Genomic DNA, 24,631 nt, shown 5'->3' with positions numbered 1-24,631 from the left:
TCCGTTGCTTCACAGTGATTGGTCATAAGAAAAATATGGCGCCGTCCGCGTAACTGTGAAAACATCATGAAGAAAACTTGTTAAATGTATTGATTCGCAGTGCAGGGCAGTTTTTAACGCTTTCACAGCGGTAACTGTTACGTTGCGGTTTTTATGTCGCCTTCTGTAATGAACACCACTGTGAAATTAGCCACGCAGTTTTCTCTACATTAACGTTGGCTCGGTAACAAACCTGCTAGCATAATATTCAACATTTGAACAGAAGGTGGTCGGACAGCTCTTCACGGTAAGAGTGCAGCGCGGACTGTTTAGGTCGTGGCTAGATGTAAGGTTACCTACCTGCAAAGCCACAAAATGTATGTTTGCCATTTTAGTTAGAACAAAAGAAATTATCAAAATAGTTGCCGATTTATTTTCTACACAAGCACAAATATGTAACAACAACGGCTCAACTGTGTTCTCTTCCTCAAGCAGGATTACATTATCAGTGCATTTCCTACGTTTTTTAAAAGTTTAGTTGTCTAAATCAATGTATGTTATTTAATATTTATTAAAACCTTTTACATCTTCCAGCCCCCAACATGCCTGCCTTCCGGCAAGTGGGAGAGAAGCAGCTTCCTAACCCTGTACTGTGTATGGCATGGTCTCCCAAAAGGGATCTTATTGCTCTGGCCAACACAAGTGGAGAAGTAGGCTTAAAAACCTTTTTTGTTAAATCCAGAAAAATGTCTTGCTATCTTTCATGTTTTTGTAATTTTATGGTTCATGTTGTCCGTAGTTGCTGCTGCATCGCTTGGCTAGTTTCCAGCGTGTTTGGAGCTTACCACCTAGTGAGTATACTGGGAAGGAGATCACTGCACTTGCCTGGCGACCAGATGGCAAAAGTAAGGAATGACATGTGTACATCTTTCTGTTGTTAGTCGTCTGCATGTTGATGGGAACATGAAGCTGTTATTCTGTCTTTAATCTCCAGTATTGGCCTTCAACCTCAGAGACACTAAGCAGGTGGTCCTGTGTGGTGTTGAGAAAGCAGAGATCCTTCACGTGTTTCCAATGCAGAACGCTGTCACCTGCATGCACTGGATGGAGGTGATGGAGGAGAGCAGGTATGCATGACTCGGCTCTGGGATCAAACCTGTGGCACAAAGGATATCTGATTTTTGTATAATGTGAATGTGGTCATTTTGATGTGTTTCAGTGCCCTCAGCTCCTTCTACAACTCAGAGGATGAATCCAAACTTTTTCTTCCCAAATTACCAACCCTCCCCAAGAGGTAACACTAGCATTCATTACACATCATATTATTAGGAAGCTACTCTTGGGTCGATTAAATAACATTTGTCCAAACTTTTGTTTTTCCCCAGCTACAGCACAACTTCAAAGATCTTCAGGTGGGGTAGTATTTTAATACACAACTCATTTGTCCCATATCAGTTGTGATGGCATATTGTGATAGCAGCTATATGTATTTATATATCTGTGTTACAGTGAGGAAAAGTCTGATGAGATAATGAATCTCCTGGGAGAAGTCAGGTAAATAAGAACGTTTAAACAACACACAGAAAAACGATATCTGAGTTTTTTTTAATGCCTGTTTGACTGGAAATCATTTCATCATGTTTCCATACAGGCTGAATGTACTTGTTCTTGGAGGAGACTCTGGCTTTGTGGAGCTTTATGCCTACGGGATGTACAAGATTGCCACTCTAACAGGGGTAAGGCTCTTTCAGTCATCCGCAAGGGTTGTTACATCTTCTAAAATAATTATTTAATCAACTTTACACTGATATATTGGTCGCTGATAAAACATGTAAAAATTGATCTGAAGTGCAGAATAGTGTCATTAAACAGCAAAACCAGAAGTCTAACTTAAATTGTATTGGACTGTAAAACCATCTTAAAATAATTTGTATTTCAACAGCCTCAACAATTACTGTAAAGCTGAACCATCACTTCTCTGACACTGTCTCAACAAACATTGGAAAATTCAAAACAACAACTTAATAATCAATCAATTATTCACAAAGCAAATATAATGGATTTAAGTACCCCGTAGAGTTGTACCTATGACACAACAAAGATATTTGAAAGATCTGGTATATTGACAAAAAGAATAGTAATAGTAAACGTCTAAATGTAATGCCACTCTACAGGTATCGGGGACCTGTCGCAGCCTGAGTCTGTCAAGTGATCTCAAGTCTTTGTCTGTCATCTCAGAGGTCGGTTCTGCTGACAACAATGCAGAGATCTGCTACATTCAGGTGAGGTGGATGATTTGATTTCATGTTCCAGTTTTTGTAAACCTGCTTTTCCTTCCCTGTGTACTCATCTCTGCTCTAACTTGCATTTTCAGCTAGACACAGGGTTGTTGTCAGACTGTCTGCCAGAGGTGACCAGGATGGCACGCAAGTTCACCCACATCTCCACCCTGCTGCAGTACCTGCACCTCTCACTTACATGTATGTGTGAAGCCTGGGAGGACATACTCATGCAGATGGATCTTCGACTCACTAAGTTTGTTCAGGTCAGTAGTCGTGGTTTGTAGTCTAAATTTGCCAAAATGAGACAGCACGACAAATGTCTTATTTCCCCCTCTTCGTAGGAAAAGAACACAAGCACTCAAGTTCAAGATGAGTTTCTGGAGCTTTTGCTATGGGGACAATCAAGGTAATAATATAAGCAAATTCTATTGTTAGTATTTGCTCATTATCATGTAGCAATATTTTGTCCTGTAGATGGCAAAATATCTTGGGCTAGTTAATCTGCTTTTTTATTTTAATTTGTAGAAGTTATTGCAGGATTGAGTCTAATTGTTCTTACCAGTGGCTCTCTGCTTTCATGTAGCCCTGAACTACAGGCTCTTCTCATGAATCAGCTGACGGTCAAGGTGAGAGAAAGAGGTGGTGCAAATGTTCCTCGTAGTGTTTTAATTTGAATTAATATGCAGTTCAGATCTCCCCTAACACATCTTGTTTATGTATTCTATTTTCATCATAGGGCCTGAAGAAGCTTGGCCAGTCCATTGAGTCCTCTTATTCCAGCATCCAGAAGCTGGTGATCAGCCACCTGCAGAGGTATGTTTAGCCTTTCACTTCTCCTCAATGTTGCCTTCTACCAGGCATTTCTCAGTTAAAATTTCGCCTTCCCTTCTGTTTGCTGCAGCGGCTCTGAGGCTCTCTTGTATCACCTCAGTGAGGTGAAAGGCATGTCCCTGTGGAAGCAGAAGTTTGAGCCTCTCGGTCTGGATTCAGCAGCTATAGAAGGTACAATGTCCCTAACCTGCATGCTTAGTAAAAATCCAGCTTTATCACAATAATCATCAATTTAATCATCAGTAACCACATGTGTGTTTTATGTTTTCAGGTGCTATCACAGCAGTGGGCTCATTTTCTCTGAAAGCCAATGAACTTCTGCAGTGAGTTTATTTTTTCAATCAGAATTATTTAGCTTCTTGTAGCATTAGCAATGCTCATGTTACCGTGTGTGTACATTACGTACATACAGTAAGTGTGTATCTGCTGCTGTCCTGTTTCATACGTGCTCCGCCCTCTTAATGGGCTTCGTTATTATTTTACTCTCCAAGTCACTGCCCCAGCACCCTGAAAAACATCTATACCTTTACTTTCACCTTTGCTCGATGTGGGTGGGCCACTCTGGTAGCCGCTAAGCCTCCAGCAGCAGCTACTGCCGCCTACACCTGCATTGAGGGCTGGGAAGGGGACAGTGGTGTGACGGTGCTGGTGGATTCAGTCAGGGTTTGTTTCCTCCCGCCACCCAGTGAGTCAGTGCGGGATGTCACGGCCCTATCTGGCCACCCCCTCTGCCTCCCCCCAATGTGCCCAGGCCCGCAGCAGGTTGACGATTATGTTTAACCCAAAGCCTGTTACTACACACATGACTAATACAGTATCTTATGTGTCACTGCTCAGCATAGTCACTGCTTTTATTTTGTCATTTAGGGTGATTGACAAGAGTATGAAGAACTTTAAAGCCTTTTTTCGGTGGTTGTATGTAGGTAAGAATACAATTGACAAATTACATTCATACTGTTTGACATGCAGTAGTTTGTTAGATGTCAAATATAACATTTTGATTATTGTTTTTGTCTGTTTTGTTTCCCCACAGCTATGCTAAGAATGTGTGAAGAGCATGTACCACCAGAACTCAACAAAGTGAGTTATCAAAGGTGCTGAGAGAGATAGATGTGTGATTATTTTGTTCTGAAATTATTTTATAATTTTAACATGTCGGTTAATCCCTTAGATGACTCAGAAGGACATTGCCTTTGTAGCTGACTTCTTGTCTGAGCACTTCACTGAGGTGAGATCGGCACAATGACACTTGCACAGACAAACTCCTCATTACATCTCTGTTTTGATACAGCTTCACTATCCCACCTTAGGTCATCAAGTCTGAGGCTATTAGTGGTTCCCCACACTCATTTTAAGACCAGAGGGGGTCGATCATTTCAGGGCTTTCTAGGCTGTGAAATGCATTGCCTCCCTTTCTACATTGCCTAAGTTCTGTTGATTCTTTTAAAAAGAAATTGAAGACTGTTATTCAAATAGGCTTTTAGTTAGAACAGGATTTTATTGCTGTCTAATTTATGTATTTCTGTGTTTTTATGTATTGTATCACACTTTGTTGCGAAGCACTTTCCTTTGTTCAACATATTTATGGCTTTTTGCTTTCTGGTTTAACAGAATGAAGAACTGTTTGACCGTAAAGGGAAGTACTTCAACGTAGAACGAGTTGGTCAGGTAAGTAGTTTTGTGTTACATTGCTTCAAGTATTTCTCAATGGAGCAGCTGTCATACAGCATTCTGGTTTTTCTTTCATATCCATTTCCAGTACCTGAAGGATGAGGATGAGGACCTTGTGTCTCCACCCAACACAAAGGGAAACCAGTGGCTGAAGTTTTTACAGGAGAGCATACACTTGAAGGGTGATCTTGACTTTAGGAGATACAGAAATCTGTTATAAATTATTACTACTTTTATAGTATAGTTTTTGTGTTTTGGCTGAGAGTAAGTGGTTTATTTAGCTGGGCCTCAGTTTTACTTAAACTACCACGATGTCATAACTAAGAGATAAAATGTTTGACTGTTTTATCTAGAGAGCCCTTTGCTGTTTCCTTCATATCCTCAAAAGTCTTTGCACTTTGTCAAGAGAATGATGGAGAATGTGATTGAGCATTGTCTACAGAAACCTGCAGTGAGTGTCTTGCAGCATTTTACACACACTGTAGCCACTATACAATATTTTATCTAAGGCAAATATAAATGGAATGGAAACTTTTTTTGTGAAATTTTAAATTCTTTTTTAATTTGGATGCAGGAAGTGATTGGGAAGTCTGTGAAAAAGGCCCTCTTTTTGCCCCTGTACACTGTACCAGAGAAGTATGATTTTATGTCTCTCTTAATAATTTGTAATATTTTAATATATATTTTAAATATGACTTAATTAATGTGATTAAATTTGCACTTATTTCTTCGTGTCCATTGTCTTTCTAGCTCTGAAAACACTCAACGACTTTTTGAACTTCCATCTTTGTACGTAAAAAAACAAACATCCTGGAGTTTCCTAATGGTGTGTTCAGTCAGATGGGGGTTGGTATTAATAATATTTCTTTGTTGTCCCACAGGTGGAATGACAAGAAATCCAAAATGCACTATGTTTTGTTCTGCATGCCAGAAATTTCAACCTGCAAGCTTTACCTCTTACGTAAAGGAACAGACCCAAACAGGTACATTTGTGTGAATGTGGGGGGGGGATGTGAGTTTCTTTGTATATTCAATCTGTGTTTAATAACTACATTTGTTTTTTGCTCGCACAGACACATCCCCAACAGTGTCATGTCCATTGACCTCAGCCATCATCGTGACAATGCAGATGATGATGATAATGCTGCAGCCCAGTTAGTCCCTCTCATGTCATTCCTACAAGTTAATTGACATAATGCAAAGTATTTCCTCAGCGAGTGATGATGTTGCTACCATAACTTAGCATGGTTTTCTTTTTCAGGCCCAAGTATGTATACAGCTGCCTGGATGCTCGTTTCTATGACGATGAAATGCTAACTGTGGTCTTGCAAGGATCAGAAGAAGAGAACCGAAGGCGTGTCCTGGCTCAGGTTCCTCTTGCTTCCACCCTGAGCTGTGAGACTGAATTCAACTGGGACCCTAACCTGAGGTGTGTGTGTGCACATTATTAAAGATGTCTGCCTTTCATAACAATAATTCTCACCGTTCTGAACGTGCAGCTTGTTTCAGGACAAAGAATCTAAATGTTAGAATTGAGTGAGTAGATTAAAAGTATTTAAAGAGGTGGTATTATGCTCATTTTCCGGTTCAAGATCCTGTTTCGGGGTTGTACCAGAACAGGTTTACATGGTTTAATTTTCAAGAAACACCATATTTTTGTCGTGAGTTATTAATCTGTAACAAAATTATTTTTCATCCATAAAGTTTTAACTGGGCTCTGTCTCTACATCACATTAACAACTTTGTGTCCATCGACTGCCTGGAGGGTAGCTAGTGTTTGGAAGAAAGAAAAGAGGTGTGTGCTGCGGCTCAGAGTTTTTTTTTCCACTGGTGTTTTTGAGGGCGTGTCAGAATAGTCGCTTGGCGAGCAATATATGAGGCGCATTTAGCTTTCATCCCTGTGACGTCACAGGGAAAGGGAAGCGGCTGGACTACAAACAAGCTGTTTTCAGGAAGTTCAGAGCAGAGTTTTCTGTGGGAGATGGGAACTCCCTTTGGGCTTTTTCACTTTGCAAACCTATTACATGCACAAAAGAGGTATATAACTCAATAATAGGAGAGGGAAAACCAAAAAAGCATAATATACCACCTCTTTAAAACTGTCATGCAGTAGTTTATAGTTTAGGACTTTTTCTAAAGGCAGAAGAGATTAAACATAAAATGTTGCATATGTCACCGGTATTGTCAGGTTGGACCAGCAGAACAGAGCCATCCCGTGCCAAGGCCTGGTGTTGGGGAATCAGTGGCGTGAACTGGAGAGCATGAAAGCTCAGTTTGTAGCTGTCAATGGCATTCGAAAAGTGGCCTGTGTGGTATGTTGAATTTATGAGTTTCCATTGTCTTTAGTGTATGCCGATCAATAAGGTCAAGATGGTTGATTTCAGCATGTCAGTGGGTGCATGCACAATGAATGAATGTAATTCATAAAATCTATTTTTTCTTTCCTGGCAGCTAAGTGCCAATCTGAGGCACATTCGCGTTTTTGAGATGGATGTAGAAGATGAAGATGATGAGGGAGCAGAGTCACAGAATGCCAGCGCTGACCAGGATGGTCTGGAAACTACTATGAGCAGCCAGGGGCAGGGAGAGGAAAGTGTGGAGGCTGAAAATGAAGCTGAAGAACAAGGAGGAGGTGTTCAAAAAACTGAGGAGCATCTGGAGTCAGAGGAAGCTCTCGAACTCTCCTAAGACACAGAAACAAACTACACAAATATAAGACTGGCTCCATCTTTTGCTTGTGTAAAAATGCATTTTTACAACATCCTGAAACATCTAATATGTGTTTATGAAAATAAACAGGTTGGTGCCCATATTTGAGGAGTCTTATTGTTTTGTAATTTTGAGTAACTGATTATTCACCATGCCATTAACTCCTGTAGGTATGAATTGGCCGAAAAATATATGGATGAATAGTCAAGTAAACTAAATAATGATTATTGGGTTCTGCAAATCTTGCGTAAGTTTATTAATCATATTCCTTTCTTTAGCAAAAAATATGCACGCGCAAATAGGTGTTGGTTACGTACTCGCTCCCGATATTGAACGCAGTGACGTTTTATCCGCCGCCTGTTGGTCTTTCACAGTTGGTGACGAGTATTATGAAAATGGCCTCGACCGTGCCCGTGAGCACGGTGAACTGGAGAAGATGACGGTGTTGAGCTTTTTAAGTCAGTTGAACACTAAAGTGTCTTCTTTGAACACGTAGATAAAAGTGAAGAAAACAAGAACAAAGAGACTGCCGGCAGAGAAGCGACTGAAACACAGAGCACTGCCTGTCTTCGTAGGGCTGAGGAGCCACTATGGAGGATATCAACTCAAATATCAACGCGGACTTGGAGGTGCGTAAGCTCCAGGACTTGGTGAAGAAGCTCGAACAGCAAAACGAACAGCTTCGGAGTCGCTCTACGATGTTGTCCTCGTCCGGAGCCATGTCAGGGAACCACAGACCCCTCAGCGAAGGATACGACTCGTCCTCCCTGTCAGGGATGGCAGCCGGTCTGGCCGGCTTCCCTGGGGTGGGGTTCGTCGGAACGGGCGGCTACGGTGGTCTGCTGGAGAACAGCCGCTGTTTGAGCCCCAGACTGTCTTACGACGGGATCAGCTTCAGGAGGGCGTATGATTATGAGGGGGCATCGGCTGCCGCCTCTGTGTCGAGTATGAACTCACTTTATTCGGACACCACCGGGGCTTTTACAGATGAAGGGGAAACATCGATCCTAGACGAAGTGGAAATATTAGATCTCGAAGACATGGATTGTCTGCACGAAGACGAGGACAGCTGGTGAGTTACAGGCTTGTCTTGGGAGGGATCTCGCCTTTACAGCCGTGTCTGTGTCTTCAGTGCTGGGCGACAGCTTTAGTTTCCTGAGCACAGCTGCTCTACCCATTAGCTACAACGACAAACGCCTGGCATAAACAATCTTTCTGTCGGAGTGTCGTTGCGGATCACTGACAGAAGGTTGTTTGGCAAGTCATGTGGGCGATACCAATCGCCTACTCGGACTCCGTGATCATAATAGACGTGCTTTGTCACACAATCAATACCGAGTCTCCATCAGTTATCTCAAATTGCATACAGTTTGCGCATTTGTTCCCCAGACTGATCAGTAGGCCTCTGAGGCTCGGGCTCTCAGCTATCTCCGGAGGTCCCTGAAGTCCCTGATCATCTGTTGAACCGTTTTGGTGCTGTGATGTGGCAGATTGCTCGGCTTGTCATGGCTTTGGTGGCAGGAGATCAGTGTGTGCAGTAGAAACGAAAGTTGTTTTCCTGCCCGCCGGTCATGTGGGAGAGGTAGCCATGGTTATGTTCCTCCTCTGAATTCCCTTTAGCACACCAGCTGGCAAACAGCCACGAGTTGATCCGCAGCACCAATAAGTGAGAAAGGCGAGAGATGTGAGACAGTACTGTCTCATGATGCAGGAATAAATACTCTGTAATAATAAGTGTTGCGTTTACAGGGATTACATACAGAGTACTAAAGGGTAGTGTGGAGTGTCTCCTGGACATGGTTGACCATTTGTTAGTCTGCTTGTTGTTGTCAGAATGATCCTGACAGCCCACATGTTTATCCGTACCCCTGTTCTTAATCCTCTCCCAACACACTACGTTTGTATTGTTTCCTCTAATTTCCACTGAGCATTTATGGTTTTTAGAGTTAGGTGGCTTTGCAACGATAAACTCTAAAAGTTTAATCCCCCTAAACTCCAGAGTCACACAAAGAGACTTGGTTGCACGGCTGATGTCAGACATGTAGACCTGGTGGACGTGTTTACGGATGGTCTGTTTGGATAGAAATGGCATCAGCTGCTGACTAGACATGAATGTAATAATGGGCTGTTCTCAAAATGGTCTTGTTAGGAAGGGTTTGTATGATTGGCATTTTCAATGATAATGAGGGCGTAGCTGCTGATGCGACCTAATGATAGTTAGTGAAGGTACTACAAAGGGAGATCATATTTGGTTGGAAGCCAGCTCACAGCAGAGTCTTCCCTCTTTTGCCTGCAGCGGTGAGCCTGTGCCAGCCACTGAGCTTTTTGACATCAGACATTGCTCACTCATGCTCAACAGAGCAAGTCTCATTATGCCCTGGCTGTTTGTCTGCCCTCTGGATCAGATTGATATCTGGGATTACCATGTAGTGCCTAGCTCTCGATGGCTCCTGTCATAGAGTCCTGTAATCCCCGAATTAGCCAAACTGGGTTTGAAATGCTGCATTCTCCTGCAGCTCTGCCTATCAGTAGATAGCTTGTCACATTTACTGCTGCTGCATGTTGACATGACACAAATCATTGTTTCAGAGCTGGGAGTTCATGTGTGCAAAGTGTTACGTCTGGTAGCGCTGGATGTACTATGTGCTGTAGCAAACATGAATGACGTCATTGTGTTGGTAAACACTGCAAATGTGCAGTCCCCAATTTCAGGCTTGTCTTTCTCTGCACTAGCCTGTGCCTGTAATGTTTCAGCTTTCATCATGAAAAGCTTTCTCTCAGAGTGCAACAGAGCAGACAGTTGCTGACTCAGATTTCTCTTGTGCGAACTCTCCCTTTCTCTCCTCTTCTCAAAGGTTAAGGATAAACACACATTTATAATATGTAGTGGCCAGTTCAGTTAGTTTGTAGTCTTATTTTAGACATTTATGTTTTCCCATCAGTATTAAGAGGCTTTGACAGTTTCAATCAATACAGCTGACTAAGCAGTGAACTCAAGGACTATTTCAAATGATTTCTGCTAGTGACGGTGGTTCATTCTTAAAGTTTGCTGCAGCAGGAGCTGAAAGTTGCGTTGTCCTCATTTCTAAGGGAGACCCCAGAGACAGAACGCTGTACGAAATAGATCTGAATTTAAACAAATAGTCTTTTTCAGTGTCAACCAGCACGGTCACATAAATGCCTTTTTGCCATTGCAGCATTCTGTGATAAAACGCTATGTGTTATCCCCTCAATCTCATTTCCTCTGAGCTGCTGGGTCGCATCACATACGAGGTGTGAGTTGTCAGAGTCCGTTACCATTAGAGAGAGACATCTGTTTGTTGTTGCTTTTGTGAACATGCAATATAGCAAGTTAATTGTGTATGCTGTTCATGTTTTTTGCAGGTTATATGAGGCGAAACTAAACAGTCCTCTGCAGAAAACCTTGAGTCCTATTGTGTGGTGCCGCCAAGCTCTTGACCACCCCAGTCCTGAGATGGAATCAGCCAAGCGCTCCCTCATCCACAGACTGGACCTCACGCTGTCAGGTAAATGCCAGCGAACATGAAACACGTAGTCACAACTAAGCAGCAGTAAAACTGTAGAAACATCAGTGAAAAACTGAATTAATCCTTCTTTTGGGATATTGGAGGTCAGCTACAAAATGGCACCACTGGGATTAGAAGGGACTCAGGGAAGAAGGGACAGCACAGCTGTTCAAAGCGTATGCTCTGTCAGAATGTAGAATTATTGATCCAGCAAGGTAGAGCTTGTTTATAAATGCTTGCTGGCTAGATAATGATGTGATGGTTATACTTATTAGAAAGAGCTTTAATTTATGGGAGTGAGCCTCTGAAGCTCAAGAAAACACAAATTAAATGACTCATGTTGTATTTCTTTCTTCTTCTTCTTCTTCTTCTTCTTCTTCTTCTTCTTCTTCTTCTTCTTCTTCTTCTTCTTCTTCTTCTTCTTCTTCTTCTTCTTCTTCTTCTTCTTCTTCTTCTTCTTCTTCTTCTTCTTCTTCTTCTTCTACTACTACTACTACTACTACTACTACTACTACTACACACAATTACAAACAAAGCAGAGACGGGTGTATCATTCATCATACACATTCCCATGTGTAGTTAAGCTTACCTTATTCTAAACGGAAGATACACCTGTGTACCTGTGTGGTCATTCACTGAATGGCGGAGGCTGTATGAGGTGAAAAGACAAATCAATTACACATCGACTTGGGGATAATTGCCAGTTGAGGTTACAAGTTACTGAAAGCTTAAAGGTTTTGTGAGAATACTGCAAATGATTGTCAGACACTCACAGCCATGCACATCAGCTTTTGGAGTTTTGTTAGTCCTTTGCAGCAATGTGTGTGAAAAATAATGCTTAATTTATGCTTCACCAAGGGCTACGCAAAATATTTATTGTTTTGTGCCATTCGGTTGCACCTAGATGCTTGGGGCGTGTATCGTAGTTATTTATTAATATATACATCTGTCAAAGTTTTTACTCTTTCTAGTGCATCCCTTTATCCTCCAGGGTGAATAGAGATGGTGGTACCAGCTATCTAAACTTGGTCTATGTTGAAGGATCAGGACCAGAATGGATGTAAACTACTCTCCAAGGCAGAGCGACTCAGTAGAGAAGCTGTGTCATGCTGATGTTCAAGTTTAAAATATAATTGTTGCTAGGCTTTACACAAGAATTAATTTCCTTTTAAAATTGTATACAGTATAAATCAAATATTATTATAGACATTTCATCTACAGTACATCAACCAGGTCTACCTTATTTGTAGTCCTTTATGCGTGGTCTGTCTGTTATCTGAGCCTTTGACTGCCACTAATTATAGTTAGTCCCTTAGTAAGGATGGCCGCCCTCAAATTCTCGCAGCTAAACTGAGACGGGTCATTTCCATTTCGAAAGCGGTATGCCCATGTGACAGTTAGATCATGTTGAGCAATAGGCCGCGGAAGGTTGTTCACTGGATGTGATCTTCTCAGCTCTGTTGTGCAAGAAGCACCTGGACACACAGCCACCTTGTCATCAGGATACTGAGATTTGTTTAGAGTGGCTGCTAAATTAAATGGCCAGGGGCCCTTTTGTGGATCCAAATTGCACAGGTTATTTCAGAAAAAAAGATTCTGGTATGAGAGCTTTGGAGAGAGTTTTGGGCTACCTTCTTAACTGTCGTTGAAATCAGGAATCTGCAATGCAGCTTTCTTCAAAATGATTCTTTAAAAAAATGACTGCTTTCTCTTTTCCCTTTTTATTGTGACCACTATGGGCTTGATGTGCTTCAAGCTAATATATGAAGCAAATAATAATAATAATAATCAATACTCAAAAGTGGGCTTCAAGACCTGTTTGTATATGTAGCCTGCGAGGACCCTTAGTGAACAAAGCATGCTATTTGTCTAGTGGGGTCTAGGGAAGTGTGATAGTAGTGATATCATCACTGTAGGTGTGGAAGGAGGATAACGTCATCCTGCTTTGGCCTGAGAATACCCCTCCTGTCACTGATACCACCCACCCCACTCTTCTTCTCTCCTCAGTTGGCACTGATGTTGTCACTACTTCCACAAAGGCTTGCAGAAAAACAAAGACAGAACAACAAAGCATTTATGTGGAGTCTTGTGATTAACTGGACTTGTGGTTAAAATATTTAAACCAAACATCAAGTTAAGATATTTGTTACAATGGAGATCCTTCTTCTGCACACAAAAATACTTAAGCTAATACTTAAGCACTACGTTCTGAGAGTATATGCATCTGTGGCGAGTCTCTCTTTCACTCAGACACACCCTCAAGGCTTCTGCTACTCTCCTCTACACACGGCCTCTTAAGAGGATCATGGAAACCCTGTTGACATGGTGTTTGTTGCGTTTGCGTCAATGGAAATGAATAGATATACAAAATTTTAAATCTTCACTTGTGGCACAATCGAGGCAAAGTGACGATGTCCTTATGAGACAAACTTTACTTTAGAACTTTAGTTTTAGTGTGTCAGTAGTACCCACAACCTTTGTCTGTGCACACCCTGTTAAAATCATATCGTACCAAGATGACATTTCTGAGTTATATAACTAACAACAGGGAGGAGATGGCTGTGAGTTGACTGTACTAGTCAGACAATCCTGATAAACTGTCAGAACATGTGTTGCCGGGGCTGAACAATTCAACAGATTTTCCGTAGCGCTGTTTCGACAGCTGTCCTGCGCTGTTGATCCAGTACACATACAGGGCCCCAAAGGTCCTAACCACAGTCACATAGCTGACCTGCCCTGCTCATAAAAGCTTTGACTTTCAGTAAACCTCATCCTGTATGGTTCATTCTTCTCTGCCAGTTTTATCCCTTTTCTCCTTTTTGGTATTTATCTCTCTCATTTACAAAAGCTTCTCTGTTTGCACTTCTCTTGTGATGTGCTCAAAGCTCTGTTTCAAGCCATTCTTTCTTTTTATTTATTTTTTTCTATCAAGTAGACCTCAATGCCAAGTGTTGTCTTCCATTTCAACCTCACCATTTAAGTCCTCCAGGCCTTAATTTTGTATCAGGCTCTTGTGCTGGCTCAGTTTTTTTTTTTTGTATGTGAAAATTGCCCTGGAGTTTCCACAGCTGAAAAGCCAAGACGGAAAATCCTCTTGTACAGTTTCATATCACAGTAAATCGAAATGGCATCAATCACGGTGGGCAGAAACAGCAGTTCTTCTCTCTTCCTCTGACTTCTTCTCTTGTTTTAGGACACAAGGATTTTAGGACACTCTATTCTGGTTGGTCCCTGGGCTGCAGCTCCCTTTAGATTACACTGTATCTCTGTCTAATGACTGTGCTGCTAGAGCTGCTGTGCAGGGCAACACTGTCATCTAACCACCTCCACATAGTTTAACACAGAACCCCTAGCTGGGTTCATATGTAGCCATTTTAGACTATTTTACATCAACAGGAAGAGTTTCCTAATCATAGCTAGTGTGTTTCCTGTACTTCATAGTACACAGAAGGAGTCATTGAAATTCGATCTGTTTTGTTGTTTAGGTATGAGGACTTGTTGGATGATTTATGCTTGCGCGCAGAATTGTCATTGTGTGTGTGTCATTGGCTTTTGGTGTATATTTTTAGCCACAAGAACAGTAAAGTAGCTGACTACTTTCAATTTTACTTTTACTTAGAGGTTAGTTTCAACAGGTGAACCGTTTTAATCTGTTTGATTTGACTTTTCTCAAATGGAAAAAACAAAGCATCTGTTGTTTCAAAGGGCACAGCGCTACAGACCTACACGCTGCGGTGTTGTTGACATTCCTCAGTAGCTGATCCGTGCGGATAACAGCAGAGTGGACGTAATGGTATTTCCTAAATAATGCAGGAGGACAGAGTGCAGAGCACGATGACAGGGAGAAAGTGAAAGGAGGAGGTAGCCAATCTTAAAAGGCACCACCCAACTGTGTAAACACATCCAGTCAGAGACGGAAAGAAAGAAACAGAGGGATGGGTAAACAAGTGAGTCTCTGAGACATTAACCATCCAAGCCATCAAACTATCCCAGTGACCAGCAGCCTGTCCAGAGTCTCATCTCATGACTGAGACAAGGGACTCTGACCGGAGCCTCTGACTGCTGCTTCGCCGGGCTTCACAGAGGAAGGCTTTATGTTCTGTGCGCATGAACTGAATGGCACGTATTGTGAAGTGTTTCTCTCGGCTGATGATGTAGGAACTCTCTATCAGGCCCACACTCAGCATACGGTTTAAGAGACTGAACCAGACTGCCAGCACACTGTAGAGCTTTCAGAAAGGTGCCGGCTGTGAGCAGACACTGCTGCCATTGTAGTCAAATACCGGGATGGGCAACAGGCTACGTCAGGTTCTTTTATGGGTTACAGTGTATAGATGTGGTATGTTAACACACTGGGCAAGCGAAACAATAAATGTTAAGTTTTCAGTAGTTGATTCCTCACTACAAATGCAGCATCTTGACTTCTACGTTTCACCCATCTCCTACCACTAACATTTTGTAAGCTGCCTACTCTTAGTTGTTTATTCCACTCTACCGTCATTACTACAGTTCTTTTCCATCCATGGAAATATCGGGGAAAGATTTGACTGATCAATAACTAGTCTGTTGGTCAAAGAATCCCATTAAGGGAAGAATATTAATTGGGAACAGTCTTATGTTTTGTGTGTGTTTAGGCATTTGCAGTGCAGGCCCTAAAACTGTACGATAACCTGGCTGAGAACAAGAACTTTCTGTTTTAAAGGCATAAAAAACTTGATTCTGTTACCAAATCTCTAACGCCTTTGACATTTCCTTATGTTGTGTGGACTGACTGATATTTTTGTTCTGTTCTGTGACCCTGTAGCCAACAAACGCAGGAGCCTGTATGGAAGCCCCTACAACCAGCCGGGTTATGGGAGTCCATATAGCACAAACGCAGCCAACAGTCCTTACAGCAGTGGCTTCAACTCCCCCTCCTCAACCCCCAGCAGAGTGCCCATTGTCAGACAGCAACTAATGCCTGGGAATGCAGGTATGAGTCTATAGTTCAGCAGAGAACATCTGTGGTTGTTGAATATGTGTCACTAAAGTGTTCACAAATAATTTCCTTGCCAGTTCACCAGCGAAACGCAGCAGCAGAGAGGAATCCTCCGGCGGTGAGCCCGCAGTCATCAGTGGACAGTGAGCTGAGCACCTCAGAGATGGATGAGGACTCAGTGGGCTCCTCAACTACCTACAAACTTAACGATGTCACTGATGTCCAGATACTGGCGCGCATGCAGGAAGAGAGTATGTACCTGTACTGGTGTCATCTCCAGTAGTATTGTGCAGTGACCACACAGCTTTTTTTTATCGTGTGCTGTAACTGTGAGTGTGTCCATGTTTGTCAGGTCTGAGGCAAGATTATGCTGCAACAGCATCCAGACGGAGCTCAGGTTCATCCTGTCACTCATTGCGGCGCAGCACCTTCAGCGACCAGGAGTTAGATGCACACAGTCTGGAGGACGAAGAGGAGGCGGTGCACCCGGCCTTCCATCTGCCCTCCAACCGCTTCAGCCCCTCCCCTCGACACTCTCCACGCGCCTCGCCCAGGAATTCGCCCCGCTCTCGTTCCCCTGCCCGCTCTATTGACTACAGCCACAGCCGTGGCTCGCCTCAGCCCGTCATCAGCCGCCTGCAGCAGCCTCGCCACTCGCTGCAGGGCCACGGGCACGACCTGCAGACCAATGTGGTGAAGAACGAAGGTAAACAGAGCTAGCAGAGATGGGGGGCGAGTCAGACATCAGTGGTTCATCATGTGGTTCTGGAAACCGCCATTTTGCCTGAGCTAACTACTCTATCTCCTATTGTTGCTGTTGTAGAAAAGCTGCGTCGTAGTCTTCCCAACCTCACACGCTCCTCAGCGGTGACTGCCCAGGGCCCAGAACCTGTCAAGAACAGCCGCAGCTGTGAGTCAAACCTGCAAGTGCCAAACGGTGGCTCTCCTCGACATCAGAACCAGTCTGCTAGTGAGTATCGTATCGCATACGCAAACAACATGTCATGTTTGTATTTGACTCCATCTTACTGCAAAACACACAAACCCTCCTAAGTTGTAAGTGAATCTTTACACTGCAGTAGCTCCTGGAATTGTCAGATTCATTACTGTGTTGTCAGCTGACATTGTATTAATATTTGTTTTGCTCTCCAATTATACTGAACATTCAGAAACATGACAGGCTGTGTAATCTCTAGTTATTCATTGTGCGAGTGGGAATACTGCTAATCCTTCTGGCTGCACCTACAGTACAGGACTCTGCTGCTTTGTAGTGCCATGGCTTTGGTGTTTGGGGATCCTCTTTGATCATTTTCAGTTGTAAAATCTTTCATTCACACGCATCCTTCCTCTTATCACCTTGGCATAACTTTCAATTCAAAGAAACACACTCTTCCCGCAGAATTAGAGCATGGTGCCAGCAACACTAAGAATCCAGAGCGACTCCTGGAATCAAGTGACACTAACATTGTTTTACGTTCTGTGTCCCAAGGGTTTTATGTTCTTTAGGAGCTTAGAATCCCTCCTCTCTGGGTTAAGAGTGTCCATTTGATGTAATCCTGAAATAACAGATAAAGGTTATAGTGTTAATCCAGGAACAGTAATCTCTGTGAGTAGAGGCAGAGAGTACAGGGGTCAAAGGGCAGGTTTCAGCTGGTTAAATGTGTCCTAAATGCCTTTATCTGGTTGTAACCAGCCCTCTCAGGGGCAGGGTGTTCATGTGGCCTGAGCCTTTGGACCTTTTATACATTACAACAGGTAGATACTATTTTTCTTTTATTTGTATACTTTAGTTTAAAACTGTTTAAAGATCTGAGCTTTGGCTGTACTGTGCATGTGAGACACCTACATTTCTGCCTCTCACTGACTTCACACCACTGTAAAGCATGTCTAACCAAAACCAGCCTCCATTTCTCTGTCTGTGCTGAGACTGGTAGATTGGCTGTTGCACTGACCATTTGCTCAGACAGCTTTCTGCTTCTCCACATGAAAGAAGCTGCCTATGGTTGTTTGGCTGCAGAGCCCCCTAGTGGCCCCAAACTGCACCTCAGGCTTCTACAGCCTGCATGGCCTCAACAGCCCCATGTTTTCTCCAGTGATGCTGTGAATCTCTGGCAGAATGAAGTCTGACTCCCATGCTGAATTGTCCCTGTTTTCCAGCAGCAGCTCAGCTCCCGAGATACTCGACCCCTTCTCGCTCCTCCCCGAAACCCAAACAGCACCTCCAAAGCCCAACTGCCCTGCGAGGTAACAGTGTGTGCTCCTGAACCAGCTGGCGGCTGTGAGATCAATCTCACACACAAACGTTCACACTTTATGACTTGACTAAAGCCAGCTGCCTGTGTACTGACGGTACAGACTACTGACTCAAATAGAGGGTAAATGATGACTAGCTATATTGTACGGAGCTGAAATGGATCTGTGGAGTTGCCAGCTTGTCGCCTCAAACTCTGAGACTGTGAGGTAACTCTGAGTGCAGGTTTAGCCTCTGTTTCTGTTACATTCTTTGTGAGAAAATAAGGAAAGAAAGAGGTGGAGCAGGGTGGTTGTTGGCAGAGATAAGCATGAGTTTATAATCCCCACAGGTATGCCACTATACTGAAAGCATTTGAAGGTAGGGTAAGCTTTTCTGGTTCTGGTGAAATCCAGACAAATACCATGATACAGAGCGAACAATGACAGCAAGTAATGCTTTGGGTTAGCAAACTGTTGCTGCAGTTGCTTCTGCAAAGCTAACATGAAGCTAACATGCAGAGAGAATGAGGCTGTCCCAGAGGCAGCACACCAGCTCCAGACAGCAATACTCACAACTCTCCTGCTACTTTAGCTAACATCATAACAACAACACGTCTTGGCAAAAAGTAAGCTGAATGTCTGTGGGAAAGTCATTTAACGTTACTTGACACACAAATCATTGCGGGAACGGCTGGAATAGTGTTGTGTAGTGGGGTGCGGGCCACATTGTTTGTTTCCCATTTACAGAAACAGGCACAGAAAGGACAGCTAGCAGGAGGAGATATTCCCTGAACTGACAAAAAGATGTATTTTTAGTCTAGAATCGCTCACCTCATCTTCAACTTTGACAATTTAAAAAGGGAGAGCTGGTTCACACGAGGATTGTGTCAAACCGTCAAAATAAAACCTTACTGTCACTCAGATGTGTATAGCTGCATAACAACATCTGTTCATCCATGATGGCAGCCATCTTAACTTAAATTCAATTACAGTTTTTGTCCTTCCTGTTTTCCTTGCGTCATTAACAAATAGCTGACCCTTATACGTTCATATTGTCTTCATTACACATCTGTGTACATTAAGTACAAATTCAGCTCTACTGAAAACTGAGAATTTTCATTATTTATTTATTTTTTTTACAGAAATGAGCATGGTTGACATTCTTCAAACATGTTAACGGTTTTTCATCGTCAGTCATTTGGTCAGCCGTGTCACGCCTATTTGCCTGCTAAGCAAAGAACCTGCCAAACTTTATCAACAATATTTTCCTCTAATCTGTAATTTTAGGCAAATTAATAGGTTTAGTGTGACAGTCTTAGCAGTTATTAGTTTATATATTCTACTGTATGGGCAGCATATATGAAATATTTCATTCTAAAATTAGATGTCCCTAATTTGGAAAAAGAGACACCATCTCAAAAAGGGATTTAAAAATGTTTTTTTCGGCATGTATTAATATTTTTCTTGAGACCCATATTTTGTTTATAATATGAACAGTCCATATTATATACACACTCAGGTATACCTGATATACAGTCCTGTCTTCATGAAGGTTATAGTGATCTAGAATTCATTATACAGAGAGCGGTTTCTGTTATTTAGCCTCCCCTCATTGACATAATGTGTTGGACAAAATAACAGAAATGCCTTTTCATACTAGCACCACAAGCTACATCCTCCACAATGATCATACAGTCGAATCAGCACCTCTCTAAAACAGTTTCAACGAAAACTGAACATTATAAGCTTCATGAAGGGAGGATTTATTGCAGGACTGGTGTATTAGACTGCATTAGCTTTAGCTAGGTGTGTATAATGAACTGGCAACTGAGCGTATATTTGTATATAAGAACATGGGTTTTGAAATGGTGCCTGAATTCCAGGTAGCTGCATGAAATTGGTACAACTCCCTTTATACCTCTACTGTCACTGTGTGCTAAACCTGTAGAAGTGTTACCAACGGCTACATTACAATTGTAACCACAAAATGTCCTTCAACACACGGTTAGCTCCTTCACTATCCCTCCACTATCCACTGCTACACTTGCTGGGCTCTACACATAACCTCAAGAGGTCACTTGTCGCATGGCCAGTAGGATTGTTGCTATGTTGTCAGTTTGTTGAGAAAACAAACAGGCAGTAAGAAACAGCCCATCCTCAGCACCTTCCTCCCAGAATTAAGGCCTGTCTCTGTTGTCTTCGTCTTTGTCTAGTCCCACTCTCCTGTTGCTTTGGAGAAGAAAGTGATTTCAGTGAGTATTCACTGAGGGTTTCCACCTTTTTAAATATTGTGATTGTGGTTCCACGCCGTGGTTGTATTGATGTCGTGCTATGAGATATGCTTCTGGTTTTCATTAGTATGTATGTTTCACCTCATTCTGTCAACACATCAAGAATCATATTAGGCAGCTGAGTCAATTAGTCTTATAAGTTCACTTTTTTAACCTTTTTTAATAAAGTTTATTCTGTAGTGTTTAAACTTGCATCATAACAGGTTTTACTTCATTTGTGATGGATGTGGTTAAGAAAGACCTACACATGTTTTCATGTTAGACGTTTTGTGTTATACGGTATGTGAAGTGGCATCATATTATATCTATCTCACACCATTGTGCTCTTGATCATTACTTCATTGTTAATCTACTGACAGACTGAAACCTATAAAAGCATATTATCTGTCTAAAGATGTCCAACATAATCTAGATATACCTCACTGTTTTCCTGCCCTGCCTGTCCTCAGTCCCCTCTCCTAGTAAGCTGCGGACTCCAGCCACCCCATCCCCACTGGCCTTGAGGCAGCCGGTAAAGGCCTCATCCAACCCCGGTTCTGCCACCTCTACCCCGACCCGCTCCCTTGCTCCTCCCCGTAGCGGCTTGCCCCGTCCCAGTGCTTCTTCAGGAGGGGGGATCCCTCTGCCTCGCAGCAAACTGGCCCAGCCTGTGCGCAGGTATGTACACCACAGACACAGTGGCTTAATTTTGCACTTCTATAAATAGATGGTGCTGTAGAAAAAATTAAACCGCCATTTAATCCTGAATTTGTGTTTATTTTTATTTCCCCACCCCCCCAATCTCCTTCTCAGATCTCTTCCTGCTCCTCGGACCTACAGCGGCGCAGGTGACAACTGGAGGGAAGGTTGTTACTGAAATGAGCCAGCAGGGGGCTCTCCAATCAAACGATCAACACAAGGAGGCAGACATTACAACATGGCACTTTATCTACCTAGATACCTTTTACAGTGAAGAGAGAGAGACTATGTCCCCAAAATATATAGAATAAAAAAAAAAAATAAAGGTGAGGATAGTGTCCACACGTTGTCAAAGAGGACCTCCCATCGTGTTTCTCTGTGAGGTCTGGCTCTGGAGGGGTCCGGCATGTAGTGCAGACAGCCCAGAAAATGCCAAAGAAACCAGCCCGACTCCAGCTCCACCATCAGAGGACACATCACCTGCCTTGGTTTGACTGCAGTCATCTGTCAGACAGCCCATATCACTTCTTTGCCCAGCTTTCCTCCCATTCCTCTCCCCTGTTCTTTTTTCACCTCCCTCAGGTTGAAATGTTTCCACACATTTCTCTCTTTATGCTCTGTGTTAAACAGATGTTGGTGAGCGATCTCTATGATGATGCTGTGCAGGTGAAATGTCCCGTAATGTTAGAGAATTGTTGATGTCTTGCAACAGTGAAAGCACCTCTGTGTGAGTATGACATTTAAGAATCGTGTCTCGCGTAAAGTCAGCCAGAATGTATGCAAGTTTGTTTTGGAAATTATTTATTCAAATTATTTAAGAAATGTATGTCTAAACATCCATATCAGTATTTTGTTTTAAGATTTCAGTTGTTTAAAATGTACATTTTGAACCTCAACTGCAAGCTAACTCTCCAAAGCCTTTTTTTTTTGTTTGTGTCAAATCAGGACTTGTGAGAAACCCGGGTGATTAATGAGCCCTCGGCCAAAGCCTCAGTTCTGATTTGTACTACAGTTTGCCAACATTATTATTTTCCATCGAAGTGCTGAGGTTGGACAGTTTACACGTTGACATTAGGTCTGAGTTACATCTTATGTCTGAAGCAACTCCATCTATTAAGAAAAAAGCCTGAGCTGAAAAATAGATCAGATTCATTCAGCCAATGGAACCAAGAAAACATTTCTGTGGTTCATTAAATTCCCATAACAGATTTGACATATATCCTTCATGCCATGACAACAAGAAAGGAAAATGTCATGTCGAATAAGTTTTGCTGGCTTTTACCTCTTGTGCTATGAAAATGAATCAAAAGGTGTGCCAGTGTTAAGCTGTTCTGGTAATTGGTGTGATGGGTGTTATGAAACTAGTGCCTATAATTTAAAGTTTCACTTGAGTTTGAACATCTTTTGTTTGTTCGTTTATCACTTTGTGCCAATTCTGGTTTTGCCAATATTTTTTTGCAAATTTGCATCTCTGCTTGTTTGATCTGCTTGCCTGTTTGTTTATTGTAATTAAATCAAATACATTTATAATTGCTTTAAAAAAATAAAATGCGCCTTCATATTTATAACTAATTACTCCTTCTGTAAATGAAACTATTTATTAAAGAGAGAGGTGCCTCTGTTAAAGCTCAGATTCAGTGGGAAGCTAGAACGAATGTTGCAAAAAGACATACCACACCTTTTGTGTGATCGTTTTTGTTATTGAAGTTTTTTTTATATCCACAAACATGACATTCAGTTTCCCTGTGTAAATTCACATTTCAAATAAAAGCTGAAAACTTGTTCTCTCTTGTTTTTGTACTTTGTGGATTCTCTGCATATTTAAGAACAAAAAAAGGTTTGTAATAGGGCTGCACAATATATCCTTGTTGTGTGCATGTGCCCATGCGCAACAGTCACATCGCGGAACGTGCCATGTCAAGCTAGTGAAATTAACTCAAACACCTCAACTTTTTTGCTGCGTGATACAAAAGGAAAAGTCGCACAGTTCTCATTTTCTATGACTAATCTACAAGACAAGTAGGTCTGGTGTAACATAATTTAATTTAAGGGCTCTTGGAAACACAGAGTTTGTTGGTAGTGATAAGCAGGATCTGCAGGCACAGTGAGCAACCATTCACAATATTGATCTTGACCAGTTTATCAAACAGCCAAAGCAGGCCCGCCCCCGTTAGTAGTCGACAACTTGAAAACAAGTGAGGAACAGGAGAAAACCACGGAAACGGTGAAGTGGTTGCAAAAAGAAAAACAACTTTATTTTTCTACGTATTTTCATACAAAAATCCCCCGATTAATTCTAGGATGTTCAATTCCTTTCAAATACATCAATTGAAGTCAGCTGGCGAAAACACATATCACAACATATATCGCAGAAAAGAAAGATAATGCAAAGTCAGTTTCCAAAATCTTGCTGCCTTAGTTTGCATTACTTTCAGACCCATAGAAAAGTGAAATAACAAAAAATTTGAGTGACTGCAAAGCAAATTCAAGGTGCAGTCCTTCTGCAGGTTAAGATTTTTGTAACATTTAAGTGCAAAATCCTGATTTTCTGTACGCTGGACTCAAATTATGCACTACGGTTTATTCCAGCTTCCTTGGCAGAATTTAAGTACTTGAAACATGGAAAGATGCATCAATGTGAACCTTTTTTTTTTTTTTTTATCACAAATGCACGCTCAAATCTGTTATTTTTCCAGTTATGTCTGAAGACAAATGACAACTCTAGAAAACAACCTGGTGTTACTTAAAAGGCAATGACAACTTCGACTGTAGGTCAAGTCTAAGTATTTTACCCTTTCAGTAAGAGTGTGCATGCAAAGGATACAAACTGCCAAACTGAGAGTGCACAACATTTAAAACAGCAGAGGAAGCACTACTGGTCACTCACGACTTTACCCTTTCAAAATGTGTTCTGAGGTGTTCATGTGCACCTGTGTGCTTTCTAATATTCACTTTCGGGAAAGATATCTGCTCAAAATTGCTTTGTGCTCAATCAACAACTTTTGTTTAGTTTTTCTGTTTATTTTAGTAATGAAATGCATGTTGAACAGAATTACAAACCGGAGTTTATTGTTTAAAGTGCAGCATCACCCAAAACGTGTCTGTACACTTTATAGCTTTCAAGAGGAAGGTGAAGCATTATGTATTCTGTACACAGATAGCTACAGCATGACGTACCTGGAGTCACCCGTTGGTTAATGGGGGACACAGTGTGTCTCCGGGAAGGGGAGGAGACAGATGAAAGCCTGAGTCACTGACTGGTGCAAACCGTCCCACCTCACTCCACCCTCGCTGCCCTGAGGACATGTGACGTCAGTGCATTTATTTCTCCTCACACTCTGCATCCTCTGAGTGTGGAGCCACCGCTTGATGTGCAGAAGTTTCACTCAGTGGTTTCATATTCTGTGGGCAGCAGACACACAAACACAGATCAGTCAAGTCAAACCCCAAACA

General features: G+C 42.2%; 2 protein-coding genes and 1 long non-coding RNA gene across 5 annotated transcripts; 2 read left to right on the top strand and 1 right to left on the bottom strand.

The window, feature by feature from the left end:
• Positions 1 to 26: 26 nt before the first annotated feature.
• On the top strand, positions 27 to 7,575 carry anapc4 (anaphase promoting complex subunit 4). The gene is made up of 28 exons (XM_038716533.1): positions 27 to 286; positions 574 to 689; positions 779 to 884; positions 974 to 1,106; positions 1,199 to 1,273; positions 1,365 to 1,391; positions 1,489 to 1,533; positions 1,631 to 1,715; positions 2,154 to 2,261; positions 2,354 to 2,524; positions 2,603 to 2,667; positions 2,845 to 2,887; positions 2,998 to 3,074; positions 3,163 to 3,263; positions 3,364 to 3,415; positions 3,960 to 4,015; positions 4,126 to 4,172; positions 4,264 to 4,320; positions 4,704 to 4,760; positions 4,852 to 4,945; positions 5,117 to 5,214; positions 5,338 to 5,399; positions 5,514 to 5,552; positions 5,645 to 5,746; positions 5,837 to 5,917; positions 6,025 to 6,192; positions 6,952 to 7,075; positions 7,215 to 7,575. The coding sequence occupies exons 2-28, from the start codon at positions 582 to 584 to the stop codon at positions 7,449 to 7,451; spliced, it is 2,418 nt and encodes an 805-aa protein (XP_038572461.1). The 5' UTR covers positions 27 to 286; positions 574 to 581; the 3' UTR covers positions 7,452 to 7,575.
• Positions 890 to 24,576, bottom strand: LOC119901083. Its single transcript, XR_005444142.1, has 3 exons — positions 24,356 to 24,576; positions 11,589 to 11,648; positions 890 to 1,135 (listed from the first exon to the last, which is right to left on the bottom strand). It is a non-coding gene; the product is annotated as an uncharacterized LOC119901083 (long non-coding RNA).
• On the top strand, positions 7,837 to 22,961 carry slain2 (SLAIN motif family, member 2). 3 transcript variants are annotated; one of them, XM_038716536.1, is made up of 9 exons: positions 7,837 to 8,544; positions 10,857 to 10,999; positions 15,804 to 15,971; positions 16,055 to 16,228; positions 16,330 to 16,683; positions 16,801 to 16,947; positions 18,138 to 18,221; positions 20,950 to 21,157; positions 21,293 to 22,961. In XM_038716536.1, exons 1-9 carry the CDS (start codon positions 8,063 to 8,065, stop codon positions 21,354 to 21,356), a joined length of 1,824 nt encoding a protein of 607 aa, XP_038572464.1. In that variant the 5' UTR covers positions 7,837 to 8,062; the 3' UTR covers positions 21,357 to 22,961. The 3 variants fall into 3 exon arrangements, with proteins under 3 accessions (XP_038572464.1, XP_038572463.1, XP_038572465.1); XM_038716535.1 differs by having other exon boundaries at positions 18,135 to 18,221; XM_038716537.1 differs by lacking the exon at positions 18,138 to 18,221 and having other exon boundaries at positions 7,838 to 8,544.
• Positions 24,577 to 24,631: the final 55 nt, after the last annotated feature.

Source organism: Micropterus salmoides, unplaced genomic scaffold (genome assembly GCF_014851395.1).
Source record: "Micropterus salmoides isolate LMB-PRFRI ecotype aquatic unplaced genomic scaffold, ASM1485139v1 Ms_hic_scaffold_13, whole genome shotgun sequence".
Taxonomy (NCBI): Eukaryota; Metazoa; Chordata; class Actinopteri; order Centrarchiformes; family Centrarchidae; genus Micropterus; species Micropterus salmoides.
This window is presented reverse-complemented; position numbering and strand designations above follow the sequence as displayed.

Excerpts from the sequence above, each read along its gene's own strand:
- anapc4 (XM_038716533.1), top strand. The coding sequence starts at position 582 with ATGCCTGCCTTCCGGCAAGTGGGAGAGAAGCAGCTTCCTAACCCTGTA. Across the intron at positions 3,416-3,959 it reads AAAGCCAATGAACTTCTGCA|GGTGATTGACAAGAGTATGA; the intron begins GTGAGTTTATTT and ends TTTGTCATTTAG. Across the intron at positions 6,193-6,951 it reads AACTGGGACCCTAACCTGAG|GTTGGACCAGCAGAACAGAG; the intron begins GTGTGTGTGTGC and ends CGGTATTGTCAG.
- slain2 (XM_038716535.1), top strand. The coding sequence starts at position 8,063 with ATGGAGGATATCAACTCAAATATCAACGCGGACTTGGAGGTGCGTAAG. Across the intron at positions 16,684-16,800 it reads CAATGTGGTGAAGAACGAAG|AAAAGCTGCGTCGTAGTCTT; the intron begins GTAAACAGAGCT and ends TTGCTGTTGTAG. Across the intron at positions 21,158-21,292 it reads CTGGCCCAGCCTGTGCGCAG|ATCTCTTCCTGCTCCTCGGA; the intron begins GTATGTACACCA and ends TCTCCTTCTCAG.